Source organism: Schistocerca gregaria, chromosome X, assembly GCF_023897955.1.
Source record: "Schistocerca gregaria isolate iqSchGreg1 chromosome X, iqSchGreg1.2, whole genome shotgun sequence".
Taxonomy (NCBI): domain Eukaryota; kingdom Metazoa; phylum Arthropoda; class Insecta; order Orthoptera; family Acrididae; genus Schistocerca; species Schistocerca gregaria.
Window position 1 is genome coordinate 783,534,670 of NC_064931.1, and position 26,647 is coordinate 783,561,316.

Genomic DNA, 26,647 nt, shown 5'->3' on the forward strand with positions numbered 1-26,647 from the left:
CAGTTATTGCCGCTGTATCTTGTGGGAAGATTATTAGTATTTCTTGTACCTGTAACATGCTTCAGGACAGCTTAGACTAGTTGTTAATGAACTGCTGCCGCCCGCTGTGGCCGAGCGGTTCTAGGCGCTTCAGTCCGGAACCGCGCTGCTGCTACGGTCGCAGGTTCGAATCCTGCCTCGGGCATGGATGTCTGTGATTTCCTTAGGTTAGATTAGTTAGGTTAATGTAGTCTAGGGGACTGATGACCTCAGATGTTAAGTCCCATAGTGCTTAGAGCCATTTGAACCATTTTTTAAACCAATGAACTGCTGCTATCACTATTAGAAAGGATTCGTAATGGTCAATGGTGTAAAGACTAGCAGAAAAAGTGACATTTAATGGCCTTTTCCGTGATTCGAAAATGTCCGCTTCCCTTATCTGTTAGAAACGTTTAAACTGTTTCAGACCTGGCCACCATCTATATCATTGAGAAAAATAAAAATAGGAATATTTTTTCATGTGAAACTATAAAGCAACTGTTTGACTTTTCAGCTAGTTGGAGATAGAATCATGCCACATAAGTTTTCAGATGGTGAACCAGCGTGTGTGTGCAGCTACCCTGTTCTGGTATTTCTACAGGGAGGTGCCAAAACGTGGCAATGCTCAATGTGGACGAAAAGCGTCAGTTTGTTGCTCGTTATCAACAAAATGATATTTTAAAGAGAAATTTTACGTGAACATTCGGTCGAGCATTCTCAAATTAGTCTAGCGCGATACTCGTTTTATCGATTTGTGTTAACAGGGAGAATAAAACACGAAGAATAGCCAGTACTCTAGCAGCGACTGAGTAGCGCTGTTGCAAGGTGGTGGCAGTCAGCGTGTGTCAGAGCCGAGCTCTCACTGCTTGATTTACATACACAGAAACAAACTCTAAACAATGTTCTTATAAATACGGCGACTCTTTCTACAATAAAACGCACGGTGGACTAATTTTCCTTGCAGCTGGGTCTGGTGACAGAACAGTCCACAGGGAATGAAGTGAAGCGGTGGCCGTTCCCGAGAACTGCGTCTTAAGGTACGTTTGGTCCCTTCTCTGCATCGCTGCGCCTACTCCTACCCTTCCAGGCTCTACTGAATGCGCCCACCACGATGACTGGCGATACTAGGGGTCGCCGGCCGCGCCTGCCTTCCAACGCGCTATCCAGCTTACCCATGCCCTAGTCACCTCTGGGCCAATTCCAAAAGGTTATCTTAATTAAAATTTAAATATCAGAACTATACACACTCCAATCGTTGCGCTAATTTTGAAATCCTTATTCTAATAAAATTCTGTATAATTTCTCAAGTTTACCATTTAGTTATATTTCTGAATTATTATTCTTAACTGTTTTCATTGTTAATTGTCAGCTCGAGCGTATACAGTGTTATGACAACACACTGATACGTCTCATATTCCTAGATAGTTTATGGAAGTAGCTGTTTCAAGTGATTGTTCTGCAGTTGTGTAATCACACAATATTGGGTCTTTCTGTCTGTGCATACACAAAACGTTATATTTCCTTATTTTGGTGGTCAGTTGCCACTCCCTCCATCAAGTGTCGATCCTCTGTAGATGGTCCTGCAATTCCCTACAATTTTCTAGCATTGCGACTTCTCTGAATACAACAACAACATCCACGAAACGCCTCGTGGAATTTCTGATGTTATCTACTAGGTCATTTATACAAGGTATATTGTGAAACGTGATGGTCCTATAAAAGTCCCTTGGAGTACACCTAAAATTACCTTTACAACTGAAGACTAATCTCCATTATGGATGACCTGCTGTGTTCTGTTTGATAGATTCTTTTCGACACAATCACACAGCTAGTCTAATGTTCCGTACACTTGTACTACTTTTCATAAGGGTGCAGTGCAGAAATGTACCAAACGTCTTCCGGAAGTAAGGGACACAGCATCAACCAGGGCGCTTGTATCTAATGCTTTGTGGGTCTTGTGGACCAGCAGAATGGCCTGAGTTACACACATTTGTTGTTCTTGGAACGCATGTTTGTTCCTACGGAGGAGATTTTTCGGTCTGCAGGAACTACCTAATATGCGACCATAAAATACGTTCCAAAATTTTACAACAGACCGACGTTAGAGATTTAGGCTCTTAGTTTTGCGTATCTGTTCGACCCTTTTTCCAAATGGAAATGACCTGCGCTTTTTTCCAACCATTAGGAATACTTGGCTCCACCAGTGACCTACAGTACACTTCTGCTAGAAGAGGAGCAAGATTTTTCTCATACTCTATGTAGAATCGTTTTGGAATCCCGTCAGACCCAAAAGGCTTTCCTCTGTTGAGCGATTCCAGTTGCTTTTCTATCCCATGGGCACTCATTTCGATATCTGTCATTTTGTCTGCCACGGTATTTCATTTCGCTCGTAACGATCTCTGTAGGACTCTTTCAAGTGACTGTCAGGAAACATAAAGCGATATTTAAAAAAATGGCTCTGAGCACTATGGGACTTAACATCTGAGGTCATCAGTCCCCTAGAACTTAGAACTACTTAAACCTATCTAACCTAGGACAGCACACACATCCATGCCCGAGGCAGGATTCGAACCTGCGACCGTAGCGGTCGCACAGTTCCAGACTGAAGCGCCTAGAAGCACTCGGAGCGATATTTTATTTCTGTTGAAGTGTGGCCTCAGTGTTTCACTCAATAGAATGCAGAGACAGTTCCTACGAATGAAGGTACACAGGTTCCAAGTAATGCCGAGTAGACGTAAGTAAATAAAAATAATCTAGAAACAAACAAGACCTGTTCATGTCTATGTACAGGGTGATTCAAAAATGCATGTAAATATTTTAAGGGTGTATTTGTGAGGTAAATATAAGACAAAAATGTTCTATACAATTTTTGCTATACTTGGCTTATTACAGAGTTATGAACAAAACATGATAATACATTCAATACAACGTAAAGTATTTACTTCCCAGAGTTCACAGTTTAATTACAGTGCATTTGGACTAAAAACGCAAACTGGTAAATAAACGTGACGTAACAAACTGAAACAATTCCTCGCGAATACTGTATTACTTTAGTTCCTGTTGATTGAACTAAATCAATGCAAAATAACTAAGGAAAATACGTGAAGAATTTACAGACTGTACTGTACTGTATTTGCACAAATCTTAATGCAATGCATGTTCAAAATGCTGTCCCTGAACTTGCAGACAGACCCGTGCTCGTCGCCGCAATGATCTCTGCACATTACACAGTCCGTTCAACTCTCCACGAATAATTTCACAACCACCTTCAATTCTTTGTTGTAGCACTTCTCTGTTCGGTACTGCAGAAGAATACACCAATGTCTTTAGTCGGCCCCATAAATAAAAGTCTAAAGGGTTCAGGTCAGGTGATCTGGCTGGCCAAGCAATTGGTCCTCCGCGACCTATCCATCGATGTGGATACGCATCATTGAGGTACGCCCTTACGTTGCGGCTGTAATGGGCAGGAGCACCATCGTGCATAAACCACAAGGTGGCTCGTGTTGCAAGAGGGACATCCTGTAACAATCCAGGCAATTCCCCCTCCAAAAATTCGCGGTAAGCGTGCCCAGTCAGCCTTGGAGGTAGAACATGAGGTCCGAGTAAGTCATTCCCCACAATACCACACCAAATGTTTATGGAGAATTGATGTTGATATCCACGCACAATTCTCGCGCCAGGATTCTCGACAGCCCACTGGTGCATATTATGCGAATTGATTACACCGGCACGAGTAAACATGGCCTCATCTGTGAATAATATCCGCCGAATGAACACTGGATCATTCAAATGACGCTCTTGTAACCACTGGCAGAATTGCTGACGGCGAGGATAGTCTGCAGGTGTCAATTCGTGCACTTTGTGCAGGTGAAATGGATGCAACTGTTGTCTCCGAAGCAGCCGCCATACAGTAGATTGTGGAAGTCGTACAGCTGCACTAATTTGTCTCGTACTGATGGCTGGATCTTGGTCTACCAGGTCCAAAACATGTTCCTCGACGTTCACTGCATGCTCAAGTGGTCGACCTGAATGTGGCCTAGGACGAATGCCATACTCCCGCATACGTGTGTCCACAGATACAAACGTCTGATGACTTGGTAACCGTCGTCTTGGAAACAGCTCACTATACCTTCGTCTTGCTGCAAGTGCGTTTCCATCTGCTGCACCATACACAAGGTGCATATCAGCATACTCACTGTTTGAGTACATCATGTGCACGAAACCTGTAGCCTTCCGACGATGAATGAACGACAGGAAGTACGTTTCCGTTACCAACAACATCAGCGCCATCTTCTGTACAGTAGGAGTAAACAGCAATTGCAAACACAAGCAAACACTATTCATGCAGTTTCGAATCAACTGTTGGGAGATACGTATGTGCATTACGTACCAGAATATGGCATCCTGCTGCTTGCACTGACGTCGTTTTGATACGGACATGACTTTCGTATTTTAACGATAACTCTGGAATTAAACGTTTATGGAAAAAACATTTATAGAACATTTTTGTCTTATATTTACCTCACAAATACACCCTTAAAATATTTACATGCATTTCTGAATCACCCTGTATATTCTAAAACGTAAATAATAAGGTTCCAAATAACACGCAGAAATCGGTAACAAGCACACTGAACTGTGCTTGTCATTGCGGGTATGTTTAGACAGTGTGAGTGTGCTCGAACAGTGGGAAACGCTACAAAAAGGCGTTGAGTATTCCACAGTGACGCCATCAAAAAACTGAGAGAGATCACGTTGCAACACGATTCAACGACCATATCACCTCGTCCAACAGACATCTCGCGTAATGACTATGACGGCAAAATTGGAGTAATTGAGGCCTGCACACTCCGCCACATATTATACTGTGACTTTTGAAGTATAGATGAATATTTAAATGACAACGGTGCGGAGCGGACTATAAAGCACTTATACGAAATGGCGGCACATATACAACTGAGTCGGTAGCTCTGAGCATCCATCCTTTATCAAAGTTTTGTGTGTTACTTCTGGTGCTTGGGCTGTGTGGCACAGCACTGTTGTATCCCGCCTCTCGGTCTAGGGCGCTGCAGTCGTGGACTGGGCGGCTAGTACCGGTGGAGGTTCGAGTCCTCCCTCGGACATAGATGTGTGTGTTTGTCCTTAGGATAATTTAGGTTAAGTAGTGTGTAGGCTCAGGGACTGATGACCTTAGCAGTTAAGTCCCATAAGATTTCACACACATTTGAACAGTTTTTTGTTGTTGTATCCCTACCGGCCCTCTCTTCTCTCGCAATCACCCACAACCTCTGGCAGCTCTCTTGCTTCATCCTCAGAGTCAAACATTCTTCCTCCCCAAAAGAGGGCACAAATGGGTGTTTCGGTTCCTGCAAGGGTGGGAGGACCAGAGGGTATAAAAAACTTCGTCCCTAATAGTAGACTGCCTGCCAGATTTGGCTATGTCTTTGCCTCCTTGTCGATGCTGATTAGGGACAGCACTGGCAGTGTGAGAGGACATCCCTGGCTGGCTCTTCTGCGGGGGCTAGTGATGGCATTAGGATTGGCATTGCACTGGGCGGATTTCGCTGTATCTTGCAATCAAATAATGGCCAGCACTAGATGATGCTGGTGGTTGTAGAATGATAGTTTTTGAAATGACGTGTGGGTCGTGCAGCTGTTGTCGATAGCAAGTTGGAAGGGTGACTTCCAAGAACGCAGCGGGTTCAGGAGTGACAGAGATGGCTACCTACGATGGAAATAATGAGCATGGGACGGCCTACGGGCCGGTCGAACATGACAGGTATTAGCTCATAAACTTGTACCAATGTTGGGCCCATAAGTATGTGCTGGGGCTTACACGCACTAAGTTAAGGTATATCACATACACTCCTGGAAATTGAAATAAGAACACCGTGAATTCATTGTCCCAGGAAGGGGAAACTTTATTGACACATTCCTGGGGTCAGATACATCACATGATCACACTGACAGAACCACAGGCACATAGACACAGGCAACAGAGCATGCACAATGTCGGCACTAGTACAGTGTATATCCACCTTTCGCAGCAATGCAGGCTGCTATTCTCCCATGGAGACGATCGTAGAGATGCTGGATGTAGTCCTGTGGAACGGCTTGCCATGCCATTTCCACCTGGCGCCTCAGTTGGACCAGCGTTCGTGCTGGACGTGCACACCGCGTGAGACGACGCTTCATCCAGTCCCAAACATGCTCAATGGGGGACAGATCCGGAGATCTTGCTGGCCAGGGTAGTTGACTTACACCTTCTAGAGCACGTTGGGTGGCACGGGATACATGTGGACGTGCATTGTCCTGTTGGAACAGCAAGTTCCCTTGCCGGTCTAGGAATGGTAGAACGATGGGTTCGATGACGGTTTGGATGTACCGTGCACTATTCAGTGTCCCCTCGACGATCACCAGAGGTGTACGGCCAGTGTAGGAGATCGCTCCCCACACCATGATGCCGGGTGTTGGCCCTGTGTGCCTCGGTCGTATGCAGTCCTGATTGTGGCGCTCACCTGCACGGCGCCAAACACGCTTACGACCATCATTGGCACCAAGGCAGAAGCGACTCTCATCGCTGAAGACGACACGTCTCCATTCGTCCCTCCATTCACGCCTGTCGCGACACCACTGGAGGCGGGCTGCACGATGTTGGGGCGTGAGCGGAAGACGGCCTAACGGTGTGCGGGACCGTAGCCCAGCTTCATGGAGACGGTTGCGAATGGTCCTCTCCGATACCCCAGGAGCAACAGTGTCCCTAATTTGTTGGGAAGTGGCGGTGCGGTCCCCTACGGCACTGCGTAGGATCCTACGGTCTTGGCGTGCATCCGTGCGTCGCTGCGGTTCGGTCCCAGGTCGACGGGCACGTGCACCTTCCGCCGACCACTGGCGACAACATCGATGTACTGTGGAGACCTCACGCCCCACGTGTTGAGCAATTCGGCGGTACGTCCACCCGGCCTCCCGCATGCCCACTATACGCCCTCGCTCAAAGTCCGTCAACTGCACATACGGTTCACGTCCACGCTGTCGCGGCATGCTACCAGTGTTAAAGACTGCGATGGAGCTCCGTATGCCACGGCAAACTGGCTGACACTGACGGCGGCGGTGCACAAATGCTGCGCAGCTAGCGCCATTCGACGACCAACACCGCGGTTCCTGGTGTGTCCGCTGTGCCGTGCGTGTCATCATTGCTTGTACAGCCCTCTCGCAGTGTCCGGAGCAAGTATGGTGGGTCTGACACACCGGTGTCAATGTGTTCTTTTTTCCATTTCCAGGAGTGTATTTTATGTCCTTGCGTAGGAGGGGACCATCGACGGTAGCCTGTTTGATGTCGGTAGCCTGAAAGGGAATTCCCTGAGGCCATGTTACAGTTTAATTTAAATGTAGAAAGAAGATCATATTTTGTGGTCTTGCTACAGTAAGTGGGTGACAGACTGGTGTAGCCATCCTGGATAACTCCAGCAAACAATGAACATTTGGAGTGGAGCACATGGAGCACATAAGGTTTCACGTCTTCAATAGGTCAGACAGCACAGAAACTGGGTAATAGCTCACTGGAGGTGTGTATCTTGGTCAACGAGTCCCAGTTTTACATATTTACAAATGCTGCAAGGCGTCGAGCGCATCGATGGAACAATGAAGGTTTTAACCTTCAGTGTGTGGAGGGTGTATTCAGGCCAGAGGTGGTTCTTTGAATTTTGGGGGTGATTATCGCACCATGAATTGGGATCGGTCATTCAGTTTATCATAAACGTGTACCAGGATGTCTATTTTAATATTCTGAGTGATCAAATGTTGACCTTTCTTCTGCAACTTCGTGATGAGTATACTGTGGACCGTCTTTCAAACTGATAATAGCTGTATCCATAGACCTGTATACATACGTTCCTGGTGCGACAAGCATTCAGGCAACCTGTCGCACTTCGATCAACCCGCTAAACCTCACGATCTTAAATCTGTAGAATTGTCTGTGATTGTTTGGAGCTGTGAGTGAAACATAGAAATCAGCATTCCTGTAGTCTGATAGCTCTACAGTATTTCATCATAACTGAGAGCCTTTAGCTGGGTATGACATACCTGAAGAAACTTATGGATTATCTTCCTAGCTCAAGCGAGGCCATTATGAACGCTGCAGACGGTGCTACACGGTGTTAGCGTGATGTTTCATGGTGGTCACAAATTTTTTGTTTGTTTTGCATATCTTAAAACATAATTCTAGAAATGTCCCAAAAATAGGTAATGTCACTGCACTTCGAAATTTATTACAAGATACCTCCTACCATAAAGCCTATCAACCATTTGCTATGATAGGCCAAAAAGTGAACAAGAACGTACCAAACACTTAATTAACATTCACTCACCATTTTATCTTCTTTGATGATGTAGACTTATACTGGCTCGACATCATTCAATGCACGCTTGCGTAAATTTCTACATGAGGCTTTACGTATAGACCAGGTTCATATACCATCGCGCTTTGAACCTATCTAACAGACAAACTATGGTTATGATTCGAGATTCACGGTTATTATTATCGATGCACACAGTTGTTAGCAACCGTGGAAGTGCTGGCACTATAAACAGTAGCTACTTCTTCGGAGAATTTTTAAGACCAAAATCAGAGCATTCATTTAGTACACTCCTGGTATTACATTCCAGTCTGTCACGGTCCAGCCATATAACAGCCAGAGTGCCCTTGTCTTCTTCGTATCACAGTACGGTACACTTCTTCTTTGGATTAGAAACACAAGCCACATCTTGACTATAGTTTCTCCACAACTTGTCCAGCCGTCTCACAAGAAAGTATCTAAGCATACTGTCGGGAACCACTGCAAAAGCGAATAAAAAGCGTCTTTGATCTAATACCGTGATATCTGCTAATTCTGATTTCAGTTCAAGATACACTGAATATGTAGTGGTTAAGCGGCAGTTATTTTATCATATTGTACCGATATTCTTATGGTTAACGTGTCATTGCTGTTGTCTTTTTCCACCCTACATCCATTTAAACCTTCTCATTACGTTCAGTACAATTTTTCCCCACACTTCCCTCCTTTGCCAAATTGACATAGTCCTAGATGAGTAAGCTATAGCTACATTTCTTTCTTCCTCGATTCGACTTAGTACCTCTTCCCTAGTTAACTGAATTGTCCATCTTATCTTCACTATTCTTATATATCACAATATTTTAAAAGCTTCTACTCTCTTATTTTCTGAACTGTTTATCATCCAAGTTTCGTTTCCATATAAGGGTGCACTTGCGACTTGCCAGAACGCAATGCTTTCTGATAAATAAATCCTTGAGACGAGATTTATCAACAAAAACGATTGTCGACGTATGGCTCTATTTGAGAATGTGGCTCTCTATAGTCATAATGTCTAGCAGTAAACATCTGTTTTCATGCTCATGGCTCTATTTGAGACTGTGGCTCGCTATAGTCATAATGTCTAGCAGTAAACATCTGTTTTCATGCTCATTAGCTAAGATAGCTGAGGAAATAGATTGTGATCCTACGATCATGTAGTTTAAGCACTGGCATGTTAAGCGAATTTTGAACAACAACAAATTGCAATGAAATAAAATAATAATAAAACAATAAAATGGTTATTATCTAATGACAAACTGATGTAGGCAACACCGCAACATTTGAGCTGAACAAACTGATAATTTATTTACTTAATCATTTGGAAGGAAACATAGGAATGATGGTCCTACAATAAGTTAATTTAACAAGAACTAAATTAATAAAAATAATCAGTTGTAGTTAAACTTATGTGAACGTATAATGCTAGAGGTAGTAGATTCCCCAGATATCACTGAATGATTGTTGGTTCACGAAAAGAACAGAATCCTGTGTTTTGAACTAGGCACAAATAATACCAGTACAGCAAGTAAGAAACGTTAGACAATGCACATCTTATGACGATAGAGAACTATTAAAATTCTCACTAACTCATGCAGTAGTAGACTCACTTCGCACACAATATAATAAAGTATGAGCAAATTTTAGGATATTCCTGTGGCCACTTGACACCCAAAAACCAACATTTACCGAACTATCAAGTCTTCGATAAAGTATCTGGAGACTGTCCTGCGCCAAACTTTGCCGAATCCTCTGTCGACTCGACACAACGTGTCTCCCAACTCAGATCTTTCCCAAATCCTTCCTTGCTATCCAAGAGCCACTTCACGACCCAGAATGCCTAGGTGCCTCTCCGTTCATGCCAATGACATTTTGCGTTCTCCCATCAAAATGCAAAAACTTACTTAAAATACAAAAGTAGGAGCATCATTTGAATAACAACAAAAATACAAAATAGACATATAACTTAAATAAAAGATCCTTGTCTTCCGATTCCATTGAGAACAAATACAATATGCTTATCTCGATTAATTTTCATAATGGAAAGAAATTAATGCATCATATTAACAAGAAACGTTCATCTCTCTCTCCTTAGTAAATTGATCAGATTTTGAATGTGCTCTGGAGGCTACAATAATTGTTACGCCACATCGTAACACATTTCAAAATTAAATACAAGTTTTAAATGACTAAGAAAGAAGGTACCTTCTTGGCTGAATTTTACACAACACTGGGCCATGAATTTCCAAAATCTGATTTTGATGATTTTCATACGTCACAGTGGCATGACCTTCAGGCCAATTAATAGATTGTTTGAGCCTCATGCAATTCTCCTAAGTAAAATAATGGAAATTACCTGGTGACCCGTTTGAAGGACAGTAAAACTTTGAAAGATGTGTCTATTTCGTAAAAATTGTAAATAAGCAGTTCCCTCTACTAACGTTCCAACCACATAATAACATCAGCTTGCTGTTCACTTGAATATACTTCTAACCTCTCAGTTACTTCTCTGGCACTGGACTCTATTCCTGTTCTCAACATCTTATCAAGTGTTTTTATGTTCTATTTTTGTTCTTCCTTTAATTAATCTGCACTCTTTCGTAACATACTACCTACTGCTTATATCAATGACCTGAATAAACTCTGGTCAAAATTAGTTTGTGGAAATGAGATAATATTCTGCTGATCTGTTTGAACAGAACAAGGCGCAGAACCAATAGAAGCATCTGCTGATACACCACAAGTACTATAGTTTGATTAAAATTACTTGAATGTGGACGTCTGTCACTTGCAGCTACAGTGTTGCCACATTGGCAGCCAGCTACCATTCAGTTGTAGGCACCATACAGACACAGCAGGTCACTTCACAAACGCTTACGGCAACTATCGATAGCGGATCAACTTTCGAAAGTCTGCCTAAACCACTCTAAAGTTCAGTGATACCATTTTTGACTCTGTATTTTTTCTCTCGCCACTCTGAGCATTAGTGAATTAAGACTTTGTACCGATATGTTTTGTTACATAACATGATCGCATCGCCAAGTATAGCATTCGTGACCCTGATTCGTTTCTTTAGTCTACGAAATACGCGTTGTGCGTCACTAGTTTCGCGTCAAGGTCTGTAAATGGTGAATAGCTTACTGCGACTCTACATTCACAGCTTCTACAGTGAGCTTAGACTGTGAAGAGCAGACTCTGACATAGCACTTCTCAGATTCGTGTGGACACGTACATTGACTCCATAAAAGTGCTCTGGCGCCCAACCTCACCTGACTGACGCCACCATGGCGGGAACCACATGTACTCACGCCACTACATCCTGAGCAACATGTGTGTTTACAGGCTCATTCGGCCCATCCATACTGTATGCTGCATTACTTGGAGCATGAAGTCACATCGCCACATCAGCTTGCCACAAGGCCTCCTCAATCTGCACTGTCTCACTCAGCAGCCTATCAATTTGTTTGTCTGCACGCAGTGCAGTGTTTTGCAGTGTTTCCCCTCTCCCCCCACCAGGGGAGGGGCGGGCTGACAGCAGCTTAATACGCTGCTCTACATCCGATAGAAAAGTTAAACAAACAATAGTGAGAGAACAAACAATATAAAAAGGTGATAAAAAGGTGACTTTGTTAATTACAGTAAAATGGCGGAAAGTTGCGGAACGTAAAATACAAAAATACGGCGTTGACGATGCGGATGAAGACACACAGGAAGGAGACATGCACAATTAAAAAACACAGCGACAGTCTGGTTTCTGTTCGCACGAGATAAAAACTCAACTAGCGACAGTATGGTAGCTGTTCGCAACACTGACAGGGGACGCACAACACTGAACACTCACTTGAAACAGCACTGTAGAGGTGACATGGCAGCAGATGGGGGGGGGGGGGGGGGCGATCCAGACCGATGAAGGCGGGAGGCGAGGAAACGAAAAAAAGGGGAGAGCTGATGGAGGGAGGGGACATAGGGAAAAAGGGAGGCTGGATGGACGGGAGAAGGAGTGGGAAAGGCAGCCGAGGGGAGAGCAAAAGGACTCGATGGAGAGAAGGGAGGCAGAGAGAGGGTAGGAGGGGAAAACAGGATGGAAGGGGGCAAGAGGGAGCCTGGGAATAGGGCAGAGGAAGAGAGAGACAGGTGAGGATTAGAGGTGATAGGAGGGATAAATGGAGGGAGAGAGGGCATGATCTGGGAGGGAGAGTCGACAGAAGCCACCTTGGGAAAGGAGATGAAGGGTGTATAGGTGGGGGGTTGGAGGGACACAATGGTGAAGGCATGGCAGGGGGTGGGGGTTGGAGAGGAGAGGAGCAACCAGGGGATGACGGGGATCAAGGCGGCGGGAGGTGTAGAGGATGCGGATATGTTCGAGGAAAAGGAGCAGATGGGCGATATGAATCAGGTCTTAGAGGATCCGCCTGGGGGACAGGAGGCATATACCTAAGGTGAGGTGGAGTGCATGGCGCTTGAGGACCTGGAGGGACTAATTTGGGGGGGGGGGGTGAATATCCAGGCAGGACTGGCATAACAGAGGATGGGACAGATTAAGTATTTGTAGGTGTGGAGGATGGTAGTGGGGTTCCACCCCCATGTCTGGCCAGACAGGCGTTTGAGGAGTCAGAGGCGGTTGTGAGCTTTCGATTGGATAGAGCGGAGATGAGGGATCCGGGTGAGGTGACGGTTAATGGTAGGTCCAAGGTAGGTGAGGGTCGTGGAGAGGCGGACAGGAAAGGCGAAGATGGTAAGGCAGAAATCAGGGAGCCGGATGGAGCGAGTGGTGTGCCCTACGATGATTGCCTGGAACTTGGAAGGAGTGTTCTGCTCACTTGTCTGAACTATTTCCCACAAACTTTGCCAACTGTCCTGTGGCGACGACAGTCACCCCATCTGCATCAGTTCCCTACGATGATTGCCTGGAACTTGGAAGGAGTGTTCTGCTCACTTGTCTGAACTATTTCCCACAAACTTTGCCAACTGTTCGGTTGCCTTTCACGCCATCTGTGCTGTGTGTGTTGGAGGTGATACATTACCTCATTCACAGAATACAACTTAGAACATCTTTGCAGCTCTGGAGGAACCTTAGCGTGCATATTGGTTCAGAGAACCTGCTGGTGCCATCTTGTGGACACTATGGCTCGTCAAACTTTCCACTGACCTGCAGCGTCAGTTACTTTTACACTCCACCAGCACACTGGAATCTAAACTTGAGTTGACACATCAGGCACATCATATCATCCTCCACCAAGAACTTCTGTCTAGAGCTGCCTCATTGCCTACCTCTAAGGTTGGTAACAATGCTACTATTTCCTGCCCAGCACCTCTGTGCTCGGCTGGTAGAGGTCACGTGCGAGATGCTGCGGCTTAACAAGCTATCTCTCTGTCACCTGGTGGACTGTCACCGACATCTCCTGCTGCATCCTCTACTGCTGCCCCCTCTAGCCTCACAAGTGACTTGAAGTGCAGCTTGTCAGAGGGCTCTATTTCATCACTGTACACTCCACACCTTGCACAACCACTGTGCTGGTACCATGTGATATTTAACGACACAGGGATGACCTGTCATCATTCCTATACCTTTCTAAATTCAACATGCAGGGATATTTAGGCGCCACGGCTCACAGCGGCTCTACAGGCCACCGTTACTCACACCAATCGCCCAACATGATGCCTCCTCCCAGTAACAGCTCTATGTTTCGGACTCCGCCAGAAACCTCACGTTTCTGGTCTACATTGGGGTGGATTTTAGTGTTATTCCTTCCTCCTGCACTTCTTCGAGCCTTCTCCCCACAATACTAGTTCTTTGCGCTGCCAACAACTCTGACATCACTGTCCATGGCGCCGCTAGCCTCTGGCTCCAAGTTACTCTGGAGCTACAATTCCATGTTTCTGCTGTGGACACCCCAGACCTCAGGATCTATTTCCTTACTCATTTCGGTCCCTCCCCTGAACCGTATTCGGTCGTCTTACACCATCATGCAACTGGCACATGAATTCCCTGCTCCTTCACTCCTACCCTCCGTGCGCCCCCCTGGTTCAGTACTACCCCCTTTTCTGTGCTACCACTGAGTGCTCCCGTTTGACAGCTAACCTCGTCAACTCTCTACCTGAGCTTGTGAGTCAGCGCTGCGAGATCGGTAACCTCTGCTCCAAAAACAACAACCTTCATCAACTGTTTGCTGATGTGTCAGCCAATCCGGCGTGTGCTCTTGGCATGGTCGACGACTTCACTGGCTCACAGCCGTTTCTCATCATGGGTTCCGCCTCTGTGCCCTCCGCTCTCACGCCCCCAACAATACTTCATGCAACCCAGGTCAGTGACGCTCATACTATCTATGTTTCATGTCATTAGGCAATTCCATTTCATATTGATACACTTGTGTTCCCCCCATGTACTCAAACTGCTGGCGTTGGTGTGATCAGAAACAGTATTTGCCATAGGTTATCCACTATAGAAGAGCCTCTGGTCCGTTGCAAGACCCAGTGACTAACCGCTAAGAAAGCAGCCATTCATGAACTTTTAAATGCCGGAATCGTGCGTCCATCGGATAGCAACTGGTTGTCGCCCATTCATTTAATCCTTAAGAAGGGGGACTCATTTGGTTGTGTAGAGACTATCGCAATCTCAATGCTCATACTGTTGTGAATTGCTACCCGAGTCTTCATATACAAGACTTTGCTCAACAACTCAATGGTGCATGGATTTTTAGTGTGATTGACTGTTGCAAAGCCTATCAGCAGATCACTGTGTACAAATATGACTTACCAAAACAGCCATCATTATGCCTTTCATCTTGTTTGAATCCTGATTTATGCCATACAGTCTCAAGAAAGTCTCTTCGATGTGCGAGAGCTTATTGACTCTGTACTTTTTTCCCTACAACATTCTCATCTACTCGACATTCAGTAAGGAGCACAAGCAACAAGCAACACTTAACACAAGTCCTTAAAACACTCACCGACCACAGTGTGGAGATTAACCATGACAAATGACAGTTACGCCACACTAGTGTTACCTTCCTCAGTCACACCATTACCGCTCAGGGAATCCTTCTGACATCGGACCTACCACATTTATCAACGACCTGCCATTTCCAGAGATCTACCATGACCTGAGAACATTTCTTGGAATGGCAAATTTTTTACAGCTCTGTATACCCCACACTGCTTCTCCCCAGGCCCCAATGACAGACACCTTGGCGGGCAAGGACATTTCTGTGGCACAGAGAGTACAGTGGTTCGACGACATAATCTGCATGTTAGACACTCTCATGATCGACCTCACAAACGCCATTACACTCGCGCACTCACTTGCTGATGCTTGCATCTCTATCACGACTGTTGTGAGTGAATCATCGATCAGTGGAATTCTTCAGCAATACCTTGGCGATACGATCCACCCTCTCTGTTTTTTCTCAAAGAAACTCTTCCCTGCTCAAAACAAGTGGTCATCATTTGACTGGGACTCCTCAAAATCAACGAGGCCACGCGATACTTCCGTGAGTACACTGAAGGATGTGAAGTCATGATCTTCACTGATCACAAATCACTCTCGGATCCACTCTGCAACACTGTCAATGATCTTACCTAAGACTATTCTGTCATATGGACCTCATCAGTCAATGCACCACAGACGTCCGCTACATCAGGGGGGCTGATAACGTTTTCGCCATTACATGTCGCTTGTGCACTCCATTTCTTCCCCCTTGGACTTGGATGAACTAGAGCGCCTGCAGATGGATTACCCAGACATTCAATATCTGCAACGAGACACTACCTCTGTGTTGACAGTGGATTTCCGCTGTCTTCGTGGCTCTTCACGTCCAGTACTGTGCAGTACTTCTATGGGTATTCTCTGCCCTCTGGTCCAGGTCTCGTTCCCAGTATGGTTTCTTCAGCCATTCATCATCTCGCACATATTCGAATTACGGCTACCAAGCGCCTTGTGACAGATCGTTTCATCTGACCTGGAGTAAAAAATGACTATCGCTCCTGGACGTGTGTGTGGTTACCTTGCCAGTGTAGCAAGGTTGGTTGCTATGCACAACCCCCTGTAGGATAATTCCAAATACCGAAAGATGGTTCCATCATATACACAACGACCTCTTGGTTCCTCTGCCCCCTTTGGAAGGTTTTATACACATACCATCAGTCACTGATCATGCCAGCAGATGGATGAAGGTTGTCCCCCTCTCAGACATATCTGACAATTTGGTCGGATGAGCCTTTGTTACTAAATAGCTTTCCTGCTTCAGTTGTCTATCGTGATCGTCCAAGGGAGACAATTCGAGTCACTTCTCTTTACCAGGTTATGTGCCCTGTGTGGTTAAACAAATTCCACACGACCACGCACCACCCCCAGGGCAATGGAATTGTCAAGCACTGGCACCAAACGCTTAAAGTGGCATTCGTGTGTTACTCGGGCTCCTGATCAGAGGCCCTTCACTGGATGTTATTCAAAATCCGTACAGTCTAAATTCTCCCTGTGATATGGCAAATGTTTGATACTCCCAGCTGCGTTTGTTGAAGACTCTGAGTTCCCCTCCCCTGCCGAGCTTCACGCCTTATTCGAGCACATCAGCTCCCACATTGCTAACATCTGCACTCTGCCTCTGCGCACTCGCAACGTACCATGAGTGTTCGTTCACAAAGATCTAGAACACTGAGAGTTCGTTATGCTACGAAATATCACAACCCGAGCAGCGTTATTACAATCTAGTTACTACTGATCCACACAGGGCGTTCAGCTCACGAAACACTGCTAGTTCGACATGGTCTGAAGTGACACAGCCCGTGCAGCATTATTACAACCCACTTACTCTGGTCTGCACAGGGCCTTTAGCTCACGAATATCCTTTCAGACATTTGCCTCAGCGGGAAACAATAGACTGTGTCACTTAACCGAGTAAAACCCACGAGGACCATTGTTGAGGATCCTCCATCCATCTACAATTCTGAGATATCATACACGGACATGTCTTCCTCCATGTGCACTGACCAGTTGCCTTCGAGTCCAACTCTCTCCTCCAGAGCTCCGTGTGATGACTCTCTGTCGCACGACGTGCTGTCTCCCTATGTGACCATCTTCATGGTCGACATATCTGCATTTTGTGCCGAGAATCTCTCCCACCAACTCCGAGATGGCACTCTCTTCGTTCTCCATGCTTCTCCACGTACCCTCGACGATTCAGCAACCTCCCATACCCATGGCGCTGACGAGGACAACATGGCGGCTTCCGACGACAACAGCCGCCTCTCTGTCACCAGTCTCTCTCATCGCCCACCCTCCCTCCACGGTGCAGGATCCAACGATACCTTTATGTGTAATGGGCCGACCTCTGTGTCCTCTTCAGTGGCTATGGGACTACGTGGTCTTCAGGATACGCGACCTCCAGCTTCGAGCAATTGTCCAGTTTTGTTTTCCTCATGGGCCTGGTGGCACAATCTTACACACCAATTCGCCCGATTTACCGGCCGACAGTTCACCCTATCGAGTGCAGCGTTCCCCTTTCATTTCCTTCCCTGTGCTCCATAGTGTCGGAGGGGAGGGCCTGAACATCGACAGCGGATCGACTATCGAAAATCTCCCTAAACTGTTGCGAAGCTCAGTGATATCATCTTTGACTCAGTCTGTTTTGCTCTCGCCATTGTGATCGTTAGTGAATAACGACTTTGTATCAGTATATCGCAATAAATACGTTTCTTTATATTAAGTGATTACATATCATTATATTTGACGAGTACAGTGCTTTGTTCCCACGGGCTGTTAATGTGTATCACGGAGCAATGCTGGAAGCGACCGCCGTCGGGTACAACAGAAATGCAAGGTGCTCTGTCGTCAGTTGATTTAAGTGGCCAATGACTGAACTGCGGCAGACGACGCGTTTTGTGGCCCTGAAGTTAAACTCATGCCCTAACGTAATCACAAAGCTTGATGTATAGCGTAACCGAGGAAACGGCGGTCAGCAAATCTGCAGCATAACTTAAATCACGATCGCTTCGTTTACAACAATTAAAGCTGACCACTATAAGCAAACTAAAGACAGAAAAATGTCATATACACAGCAAAAAGCAAACTGTAATTTTTCGGTATAATTGGTCACCTGAAACTATCCTCACACAGGCTACACAAGCGGTTGACATTTGGTTACAGATTGTTGGCGACACAGGCAGATTACAAACGAAAACAGAATGATTGGAAGAAAAATAAGAGCAAATGGAAAAGTCAATACGACGATGGAAATGATGTCACAAAGTATTACATTTAAGCCAATTAATTGAATAAAAGTAGTAATCACAGTCTTTCGATTAGATTTAGAAATTTAAAAAAAATGATGTATTTGGTGGGACCTGTACCTACGACCGTCTACACATCGGGGTTACACACAAACTGCTTTGCTCTGCCGACTCCTCTGACTCACACGCAACAACGAATTCCAGAATTCTAAAATTCAGATTCATACAGGTCGTGTAAAGCTTTATGATGTAAGCCAATCTCTGTGATTATAATAACTGTTTATGTGACTTACGATTGTGTCTTGTGCGGAAGGACCCAGTAATGTTTGGTTAGTGCTGTGTATAAAACGTATTTCGTTAGCATCGTTATCTGTCGGTGTGCGTGCGCGCATTTGTGTGTGTGTGTGTATGTGTGTGTGTGTGTGTGTGTGTGTGAGTGTGTGAGTGCATTTGTGTGTGTTGTTTTTGGTGCGGTTACCATGAGTGGCGAAACACGAACTAAAAGGTCTAAAAGGGCTAGACCCAGGATTTGAAACACATCAAGAAAGAAGGACAGACGAGGAACTAAAAGTGAACTGACCAATTGTTGTAGCAGCATGGAAACGACGAACGATTCCAGTGTGGTGTTGAGCGCTCAGACTGGACGAAACCAGCTCCATCGCTTAAAATGTTAGCTGTCAAGTAATTTTAATGATACTATAGTAGACTCCAGTGGTTGAACCACAGCAAAAGCCGGCCGCTGTGACCGAGTGGTTCTAGGCGCTTCAGTCCGAAACCTCGCTGCTGCTTTGGTCACAGGTTCGGATCCTTCCTCAGGCATGGATGTGTGTGATGTCCTTAGGTTAGTTAGGTTTAAGTAGTTCTAAGTCTAGGGGACTGATGACCTCAGTTGTTAAGTCCCATAGTGCTTAGAGCCATTTGAACCACTTGAAGCACATCAAAAACAACTGTTCCGTCATTACTGCCCTCTCGATTTACAAGAGTAATGTCACTGGCTCCAACGCTTTCTACGTGGCTAAGTCCCTTATTAACTGAGTACTTATTAGATACACTACCATTTCCCTGAGTAGCAATACTACACAAGATACCAGAGTCAATATGTTTGTGACACAATGTTCTATATCTGTGTATGGATAATTGATTTTGATTGCAAGCGGCAGTGATGGGTGTGTACAAACGTGAATGGGTCAAAATGCAGCAGAGTTTAGTGATTCCGCCGCGTTTGAGGCACTCTTAGTAAATGCTGGGACGTACGGAAACAGATGCACCTGCAGAACGCTTTCCTGAACGGGCCGTGTTACAACAGTAATTGGGGCAGTGTGCAGGAGTTTTCTACATCTACATCTACATCTACATATACATCCATACTCCGCAAGCCACCTGACGGTGTGTGGCGGAGGGTACCCTGAGTACCTCTATCGGTTCTCCCTTCTATTCCAGTCTCGTATTGTTCGTAAAAAAAAAAAAAAAAGGATTGTCGGTATGCTTCTGTGTGGGCTCTGATCTCTCTGATTCTATCCTCATGGTCTCTTCGGGAGATATACGTAGGAGGGAGCAATATACTGCTTGACTCCTCGGTGAAGGTATGTTCTCGAAACTTTAACAAAAGCCCATACGGAGCTACTGGGCGTCTCTCCTGTAGTCTTCCACTGGAGTTTATCTATCATCCCCGTAACGCTTTCGCGATTACTAAATGATCCTGTAACGAAGCGCGCTGCTCTGCGTTGGATCTTCTCTATCTATTCTATCAACCCTATCTGGTACGGATCCCACACTGCTGAGCAGTATTCAAGCAGTGGCCGAACAAGCGTACTGTAACCTACTTCGGTCGCAGGTTCGAATCCTGCCTTGGGCATGGATGTGTGTGATGTCCTTAGGTTAGTTAGGTTTAAGTAGTTCTAAGTTCTAGGGGACTGATGACCACAGATGTTAAGTCCCATAGTGCTCAGAGCCATTTGAACCATTTTTTGTAACCTTCTTCCTTTGTTTTCGGATTGCATTTTCTTAGGATTCTTGCAATGAATCTCAGTCTGGCATCTGCTTTACCGACGATCAACTTTATATGCAAGTCTGAACTGCAAAAATTAGTGCATTTAGACAAACTGTTGGGCACGCTCACGTAGATTTCTACTCTAAAGAAGCGCTTGCCTGACTGTCTGCAGAGGGATTTTGTTCGCGGCCCCACGGAAATAATAGACAATTTTTTTGACTTTGTGTAGCGAATGGACGGTGCTATGTGTTACCTGCTGTGTGTTACCGAAACAGGGAAACCAGTAGCACAAGGAATAATGAAAGCGATAGGGGTAACAGCAACTGGTATGAAGTGCAGAACGCATTTCAAGAGTGATTACAGCGTGATGTTAATAATGTTCAAAAGAATTCCCACAACCGTGGTAATGAGCAGATACGGGAAGGGCCTGATAATAGTAAGCAAGGCGGCAGTGATTAGCAAATTGCAAATTAACAGCTGGGAAACTAAATTTTCTTCCGACTGTGGTCTGTGAAGGGAGGACATGGTATGATGGAAAGAGGACCAGAGATGGACTTATGTGAGGGTATAATGATAGTCTTGATTATGTGGAAGTTGGGATGTTCATTATGGAGGCAGTGCTGGGAAGTGAAGTGAGATGGAGAAGTTGGAGGCAGCATGAGAAAGAAAGAAACACAGGCGGCGTCTGGATCTGTAGACATTGATTTAACTGAATTATTTTACCTGTAAACTTTTGAGGAGGACAGTAATGTCAAGTTGGCAGCATGAGAGCTAAGCAATCAGACTAGAGAATCAATATCAGCAACTAGCTTCAACTCCTGTATTTCGTGCATGTTTGTATATTTATCAGGCACAGTTCCGTACTTTATTAACTGTGTCGTACATATAAGTGCTGTTTGCATTGCGCCAAACATTTGTTATATGTTTCAGGAGCCACTTGTAGTAGTTAGATCCTTGAGTGGAGTGGTGGCTTTCGTAGTAGCACCTCATCAGAGTACTATGAATTGGCACGGCTTCTCATAAGAAGCGATTTATTTTAAAATTCATCACTGCTCTTTAGCCTCTATTCCTATATTTCGTATGTGTCTGAATAATCATTAGGCCATCTTTAGTGTAGACAGGAACTGTGATTTTTTAGCGCCGGCCGGTTTGGCCGAGCGGTTCTAGGCGCTACAGTCTGGAACCGCGCGACCGCTCGGTCGCAGGTTCGAATCCTGCCTCGGGCATGGATGTGTGACATGTCCTTAGGCTAGCTAGGTTTAAGTAGTTCTAAGTTCTAGGGTACTGATGACCACAGATGTTAAGTCCCATAGTGCTCAGAGCCATTTGAACCATTTTTTGTAACCTTCTTCCTTTGTTTTCGGATTGCATTTTCTTAGGATTCTTGCAATGAATCTCAGTCTGGCATCTGCTTTACCGACGATCAACTTTATATGCAAGTCTGAACTGCAAAAATTAGTGCATTTAGACAAACTGTTGGGCACGCTCACGTAGATTTCTACTCTAAAGAAGCGCTTGCCTGACTGTCTGCAGAGGGATTTTGTTCGCGGCCCCACGGAAATAATAGACAATTTTTTTGACTTTGTGTAGCGAATGGACGGTGCTATGTGTTACCTGCTGTGTGTTACCGAAACAGGGAAACCAGTAGCACAAGGAATAATGAAAGCGATAGGGGTAACAGCAACTGGTATGAAGTGCAGAACGCATTTCAAGAGTGATTACAGCGTGATGTTAATAATGTTCAAAAGAATTCCCACAACCGTGGTAATGAGCAGATACGGGAAGGGCCTGATAATAGTAAGCAAGGCGGCAGTGATTAGCAAATTGCAAATTAACAGCTGGGAAACTAAATTTTCTTCCGACTGTGGTCTGTGAAGGGAGGACATGGTATGATGGAAAGAGGACCAGAGATGGACTTATGTGAGGGTATAATGATAGTCTTGATTATGTGGAAGTTGGGATGTTCATTATGGAGGCAGTGCTGGGAAGTGAAGTGAGATGGAGAAGTTGGAGGCAGCATGAGAAAGAAAGAAACACAGGCGGCGTCTGGATCTGTAGACATTGATTTAACTGAATTATTTTACCTGTAAACTTTTGAGGAGGACAGTAATGTCAAGTTGGCAGCATGAGAGCTAAGCAATCAGACTAGAGAATCAATATCAGCAACTAGCTTCAACTCCTGTATTTCGTGCATGTTTGTATATTTATCAGGCACAGTTCCGTACTTTATTAACTGTGTCGTACATATAAGTGCTGTTTGCATTGCGCCAAACATTTGTTATATGTTTCAGGAGCCACTTGTAGTAGTTAGATCCTTGAGTGGAGTGGTGGCTTTCGTAGTAGCACCTCATCAGAGTACTATGAATTGGCACGGCTTCTCATAAGAAGCGATTTATTTTAAAATTCATCACTGCTCTTTAGCCTCTATTCCTATATTTCGTATGTGTCTGAATAATCATTAGGCCATCTTTAGTGTAGACAGGAACTGTGATTTTTTAGCGCCGGCCGGTTTGGCCGAGCGGTTCTAGGCGCTACAGTCTGGAACCGCGCGACCGCTCGGTCGCAGGTTCGAATCCTGCCTCGGGCATGGATGTGTGACATGTCCTTAGGCTAGCTAGGTTTAAGTAGTTCTAAGTTCTAGGGTACTGATGACCTCAGAAGTTAAGTCCCATTGTGCTCAGAGCCATTTGAACCATTTTTTGTGATTTTTTATATTCAGATGCGAGCCGTGTTGGTGACAGCTTCAGCCAGTGTTGACTTCGGTCACCGGTTTGAGGCTGTTGCCAATGGGCATCACGATGGTGGAAAGGGGGGGGGGGGAGAAGGGGTGATTCGAGGAACATCCAGGCACTACTGTGGCCGCCCCGTGTACTGCCTACACTGAGGCTAACCTCTCACCTGTGATCGAGTGGGAGGTCGTTTCGAGGGGTGGCTAGTAGTGAAAGACTTTGCGGGGGGGGGGGGGGGGGGGGGGTGGTGATAGGAAGGCCTTCATGGTTCGTCTGACGAACAGATTTCGAGCCTTATCTGTGACTGACTAAGTCCCTGAGCCACATGAAGTCACTTGCCCTGCTTCAGAGGATGCCTCTCGGCCTACAATGTCTAAGCATGGGATTACCAGTAGTTGGGAGCTCCAACGTTAGGCGCATAGCGGGGCCCCGTAGGGATTTGTCTGCGAAGGAGGGGAAGGAATCCAAATGCACTCTGTGTGCATATTAGGGTGAGTTATTCCACATGTGGAACGAGTGCCACAGGGTGCCACGAAAATAACAGGGTGCAGTCAGCTGCAAGTGGCGGCTTATGTTGGCACTAATGATGGATGTTGCTTTGATCTGGAAGAGATTCTCTCTGTTTTTGGGTGGCTAGCTAAAGCGGTACGGACTAAAAGACTTGCTTGTGAGATGAAGGCGGAGCTTACCATCTGAAGTATCGTCAACAAAACTGTCTGTGGTCCTTTGTTACAGAGCCGAGTGGAGGATGTGAATCAGAGACTTAGACGGTTCTGCGTGCGTAGGGGTTGAAGATTCCTCGGCTTGAGCCATGGAGTAGTGGGTTTCCGGGTTCCACTAAGTAGGTCAGTGGTCCACTACACACAGGAAGCGGCTGCAGGGGTGTTGGGGGCCGAGTACAAGAGACTGGGCGGTTTTTTAGGTCAGAGGGCGTTGGGAAAGTGCAGAAAGAACTTCAGTTACAAATGGTGTAGGGCGAACACAGGGAGAGGGTAGACACAGCGACAGTCAATATAGCAGTTGCAAACTGTCGTATCTATGTTGAGAAAGAATCAGAGCTCTTAAGCGCTAATAGAAGAAACTGCATCTCAAATCGTTATAGGCGAAACTTTTTCAAGCGACCTAACCATGTTCAGTAAGGATAGATTAAATACAATTGATAGTGGAGTGATAATTGCTGTCAGAAATAGCTTAATTTGTTGTGAAATTGAAGTAGATGGTTCCTGTGAGTCAGTATGGGTAGACGTTATAATTATTATTGGTTATTGGTTCCTTTTACCGAACCCCAACTCAGATAATACAGTTGCTGACCAGTTCAAGGAAAACGTGAGCTTCATTTCAAATAGGAATCCTACTCATACAGTTATAATTGGTGGCGACTTCAATCTAGCCTTGATACTTTGGCGAAAATACCTGCCTAACGCAGGGGCTAGGTATAAAACGTCATCCAGGGTCGTACTGAATGCTTTCGCAGGATATTATTTTGAATAATTTGTTCAGGAGCCCTCTCGAAGTGTAAATGTTTGTGAAACTATACTTGACCTCCTAGCAGCCATTTATTCCTTAACACAGATGTAGTCTCTTAGATTGAAATGTATTATTTTTCGACAAAGTATTACTCTGTCACAAATGAACAAATGCACATGAGTTACATACAGACCTTTACACACATTTGGTGTACGAGGCTAAATATGCACTGCACACACTGACACTGACCCTGCCTGCTAGTTACTGTTTGGATCTCTTTGTTAAATTTGTTTAATTCTTGGCGCAGCTTCGATTATCTTTGTCACTTTTTGAAAGATCAGATGAGACACAACATAACAAATCTGGGTATGGCTGATCGAGTTTGGTCGCAAACAGCATTCACTTTGCACAGGCTCCACACCGTGGAGGCTGGGCGCAGATGGCACCACCCAGAGCTACAGTGAGTGTTTTGGCAGTCAGCAAATGTGACATGGCAGACCCGTGCAGCCGGTCACTGGGTAGGCCACATGTACCTGCCAATTTTAAACGAGATGCACGCGATATCAGTTCTGTAACCCACCACAGAAAGACATGATTCATATTATTCATGTCTGCACACCTGATACGTAAACTACTGTAAGTGCAGACGAGAAAAGTATGTCAAATTAAAGAGGAGATGAATATGATTCTGCTAGTATGCAGATATGCTTCGCAGTTAACATATTGGGAAGTTACACCCCTGAGATGATGTATGCAACTTCATTTAAATAAATGATTAATAGCTTTTATAATGCTTATGTTACAATAGACATCAAGCCACGAAATTGTAGAGCTCATGAATGCTCAGCTACTAAATTGCTCACATGTGTCGCATCAAATGTCAAAATTAATTGTCAAATGAGATACCTTTTAACTGTACTTTAATTAAAAATCAGTATATTATTTGATATCAGACACCTGCAAATTGATACGAGATGGCAGATTAATTACACACCACATGTAACATTTAGTTTATAAGATCTATATTTTTACTGCGTCGTTATTAATTCTTTATTAATTTGCATAATTTATCCCAAAACTTAAAAAAACAGTAAATTTACATTAATTATTGACAATGGAAAGTTCAGGAAAATTCCTGTAAAAGAGGAGCGCCTTATTCATTTTTATTGTAATAATTTATGGTAAAAAGTTCATGAACTGATTTTTAGTACTGCAACAAAACTTGGCATTTTTTTAACATTAAATTCTGGGTAAACTACTTCATGTAATATTAAGTGTGAGATATCAGGTTTGTTTAGAATTTTAGAATGGTATTAATGGCACATTTAGATTTTTGATATCAATCGTGTGTGGAATAGTTGTAAATCAGGCTGGTGATAACATGAAGTAATTAAGTGACGTGAATGCAGTATGTTTCAGAGAGGGGAAAGGCAACGCTTTAAAAGGGTGGTGGCTTTCTTTCTCTTTCACAGTATTCAGATTGGATTTGAAGAGGCAAGGTCTATGCTGGTCTGAGCGGTGGTTCAGGCACACGTTTTCGGTGACAGAAATTTTTAATATGATCGGTCATAACATTTTGAAATATTTCATGTTAGTTCATCGGGGACACAATTTTCCTGCAGTCGTCAGGGCTGTTTTATTCCTGCTCGTAGTTAAGATGAGATTGTACTTTTTGTGCATGAATCTGACTTGGACTGTGAATTAGTTACACTAAGTCTGAACTTCAACTTAGTTTGTCAGCTATTTCATTTATTTAATTTATAGTGTAGTGTGTTCATTGACCACAATATTGTGGGCTCAAGCTGATTTAAGTTCACTTTATCATGTAGCAGTTTATCACCAGCCTA

The 26,647-nt window shown here is 44.7% G+C and overlaps 1 protein-coding gene across 1 annotated transcript in view; it reads left to right on the forward strand.

Moving 5' to 3' along the window:
• The first annotated feature begins 14,367 nt into the window (after positions 1-14,367).
• LOC126298316 (inhibin beta B chain-like) overlaps positions 14,368-26,647 on the forward strand; it is a 353,474-nt gene continuing 341,194 nt past the window's right edge. Inside the window, exon 1 of the mRNA XM_049989612.1 lies at positions 14,368-14,691. Coding sequence (XP_049845569.1) covers positions 14,368-14,691 — 324 coding nt within the window. The remainder of the gene's footprint in view (positions 14,692-26,647) is intronic.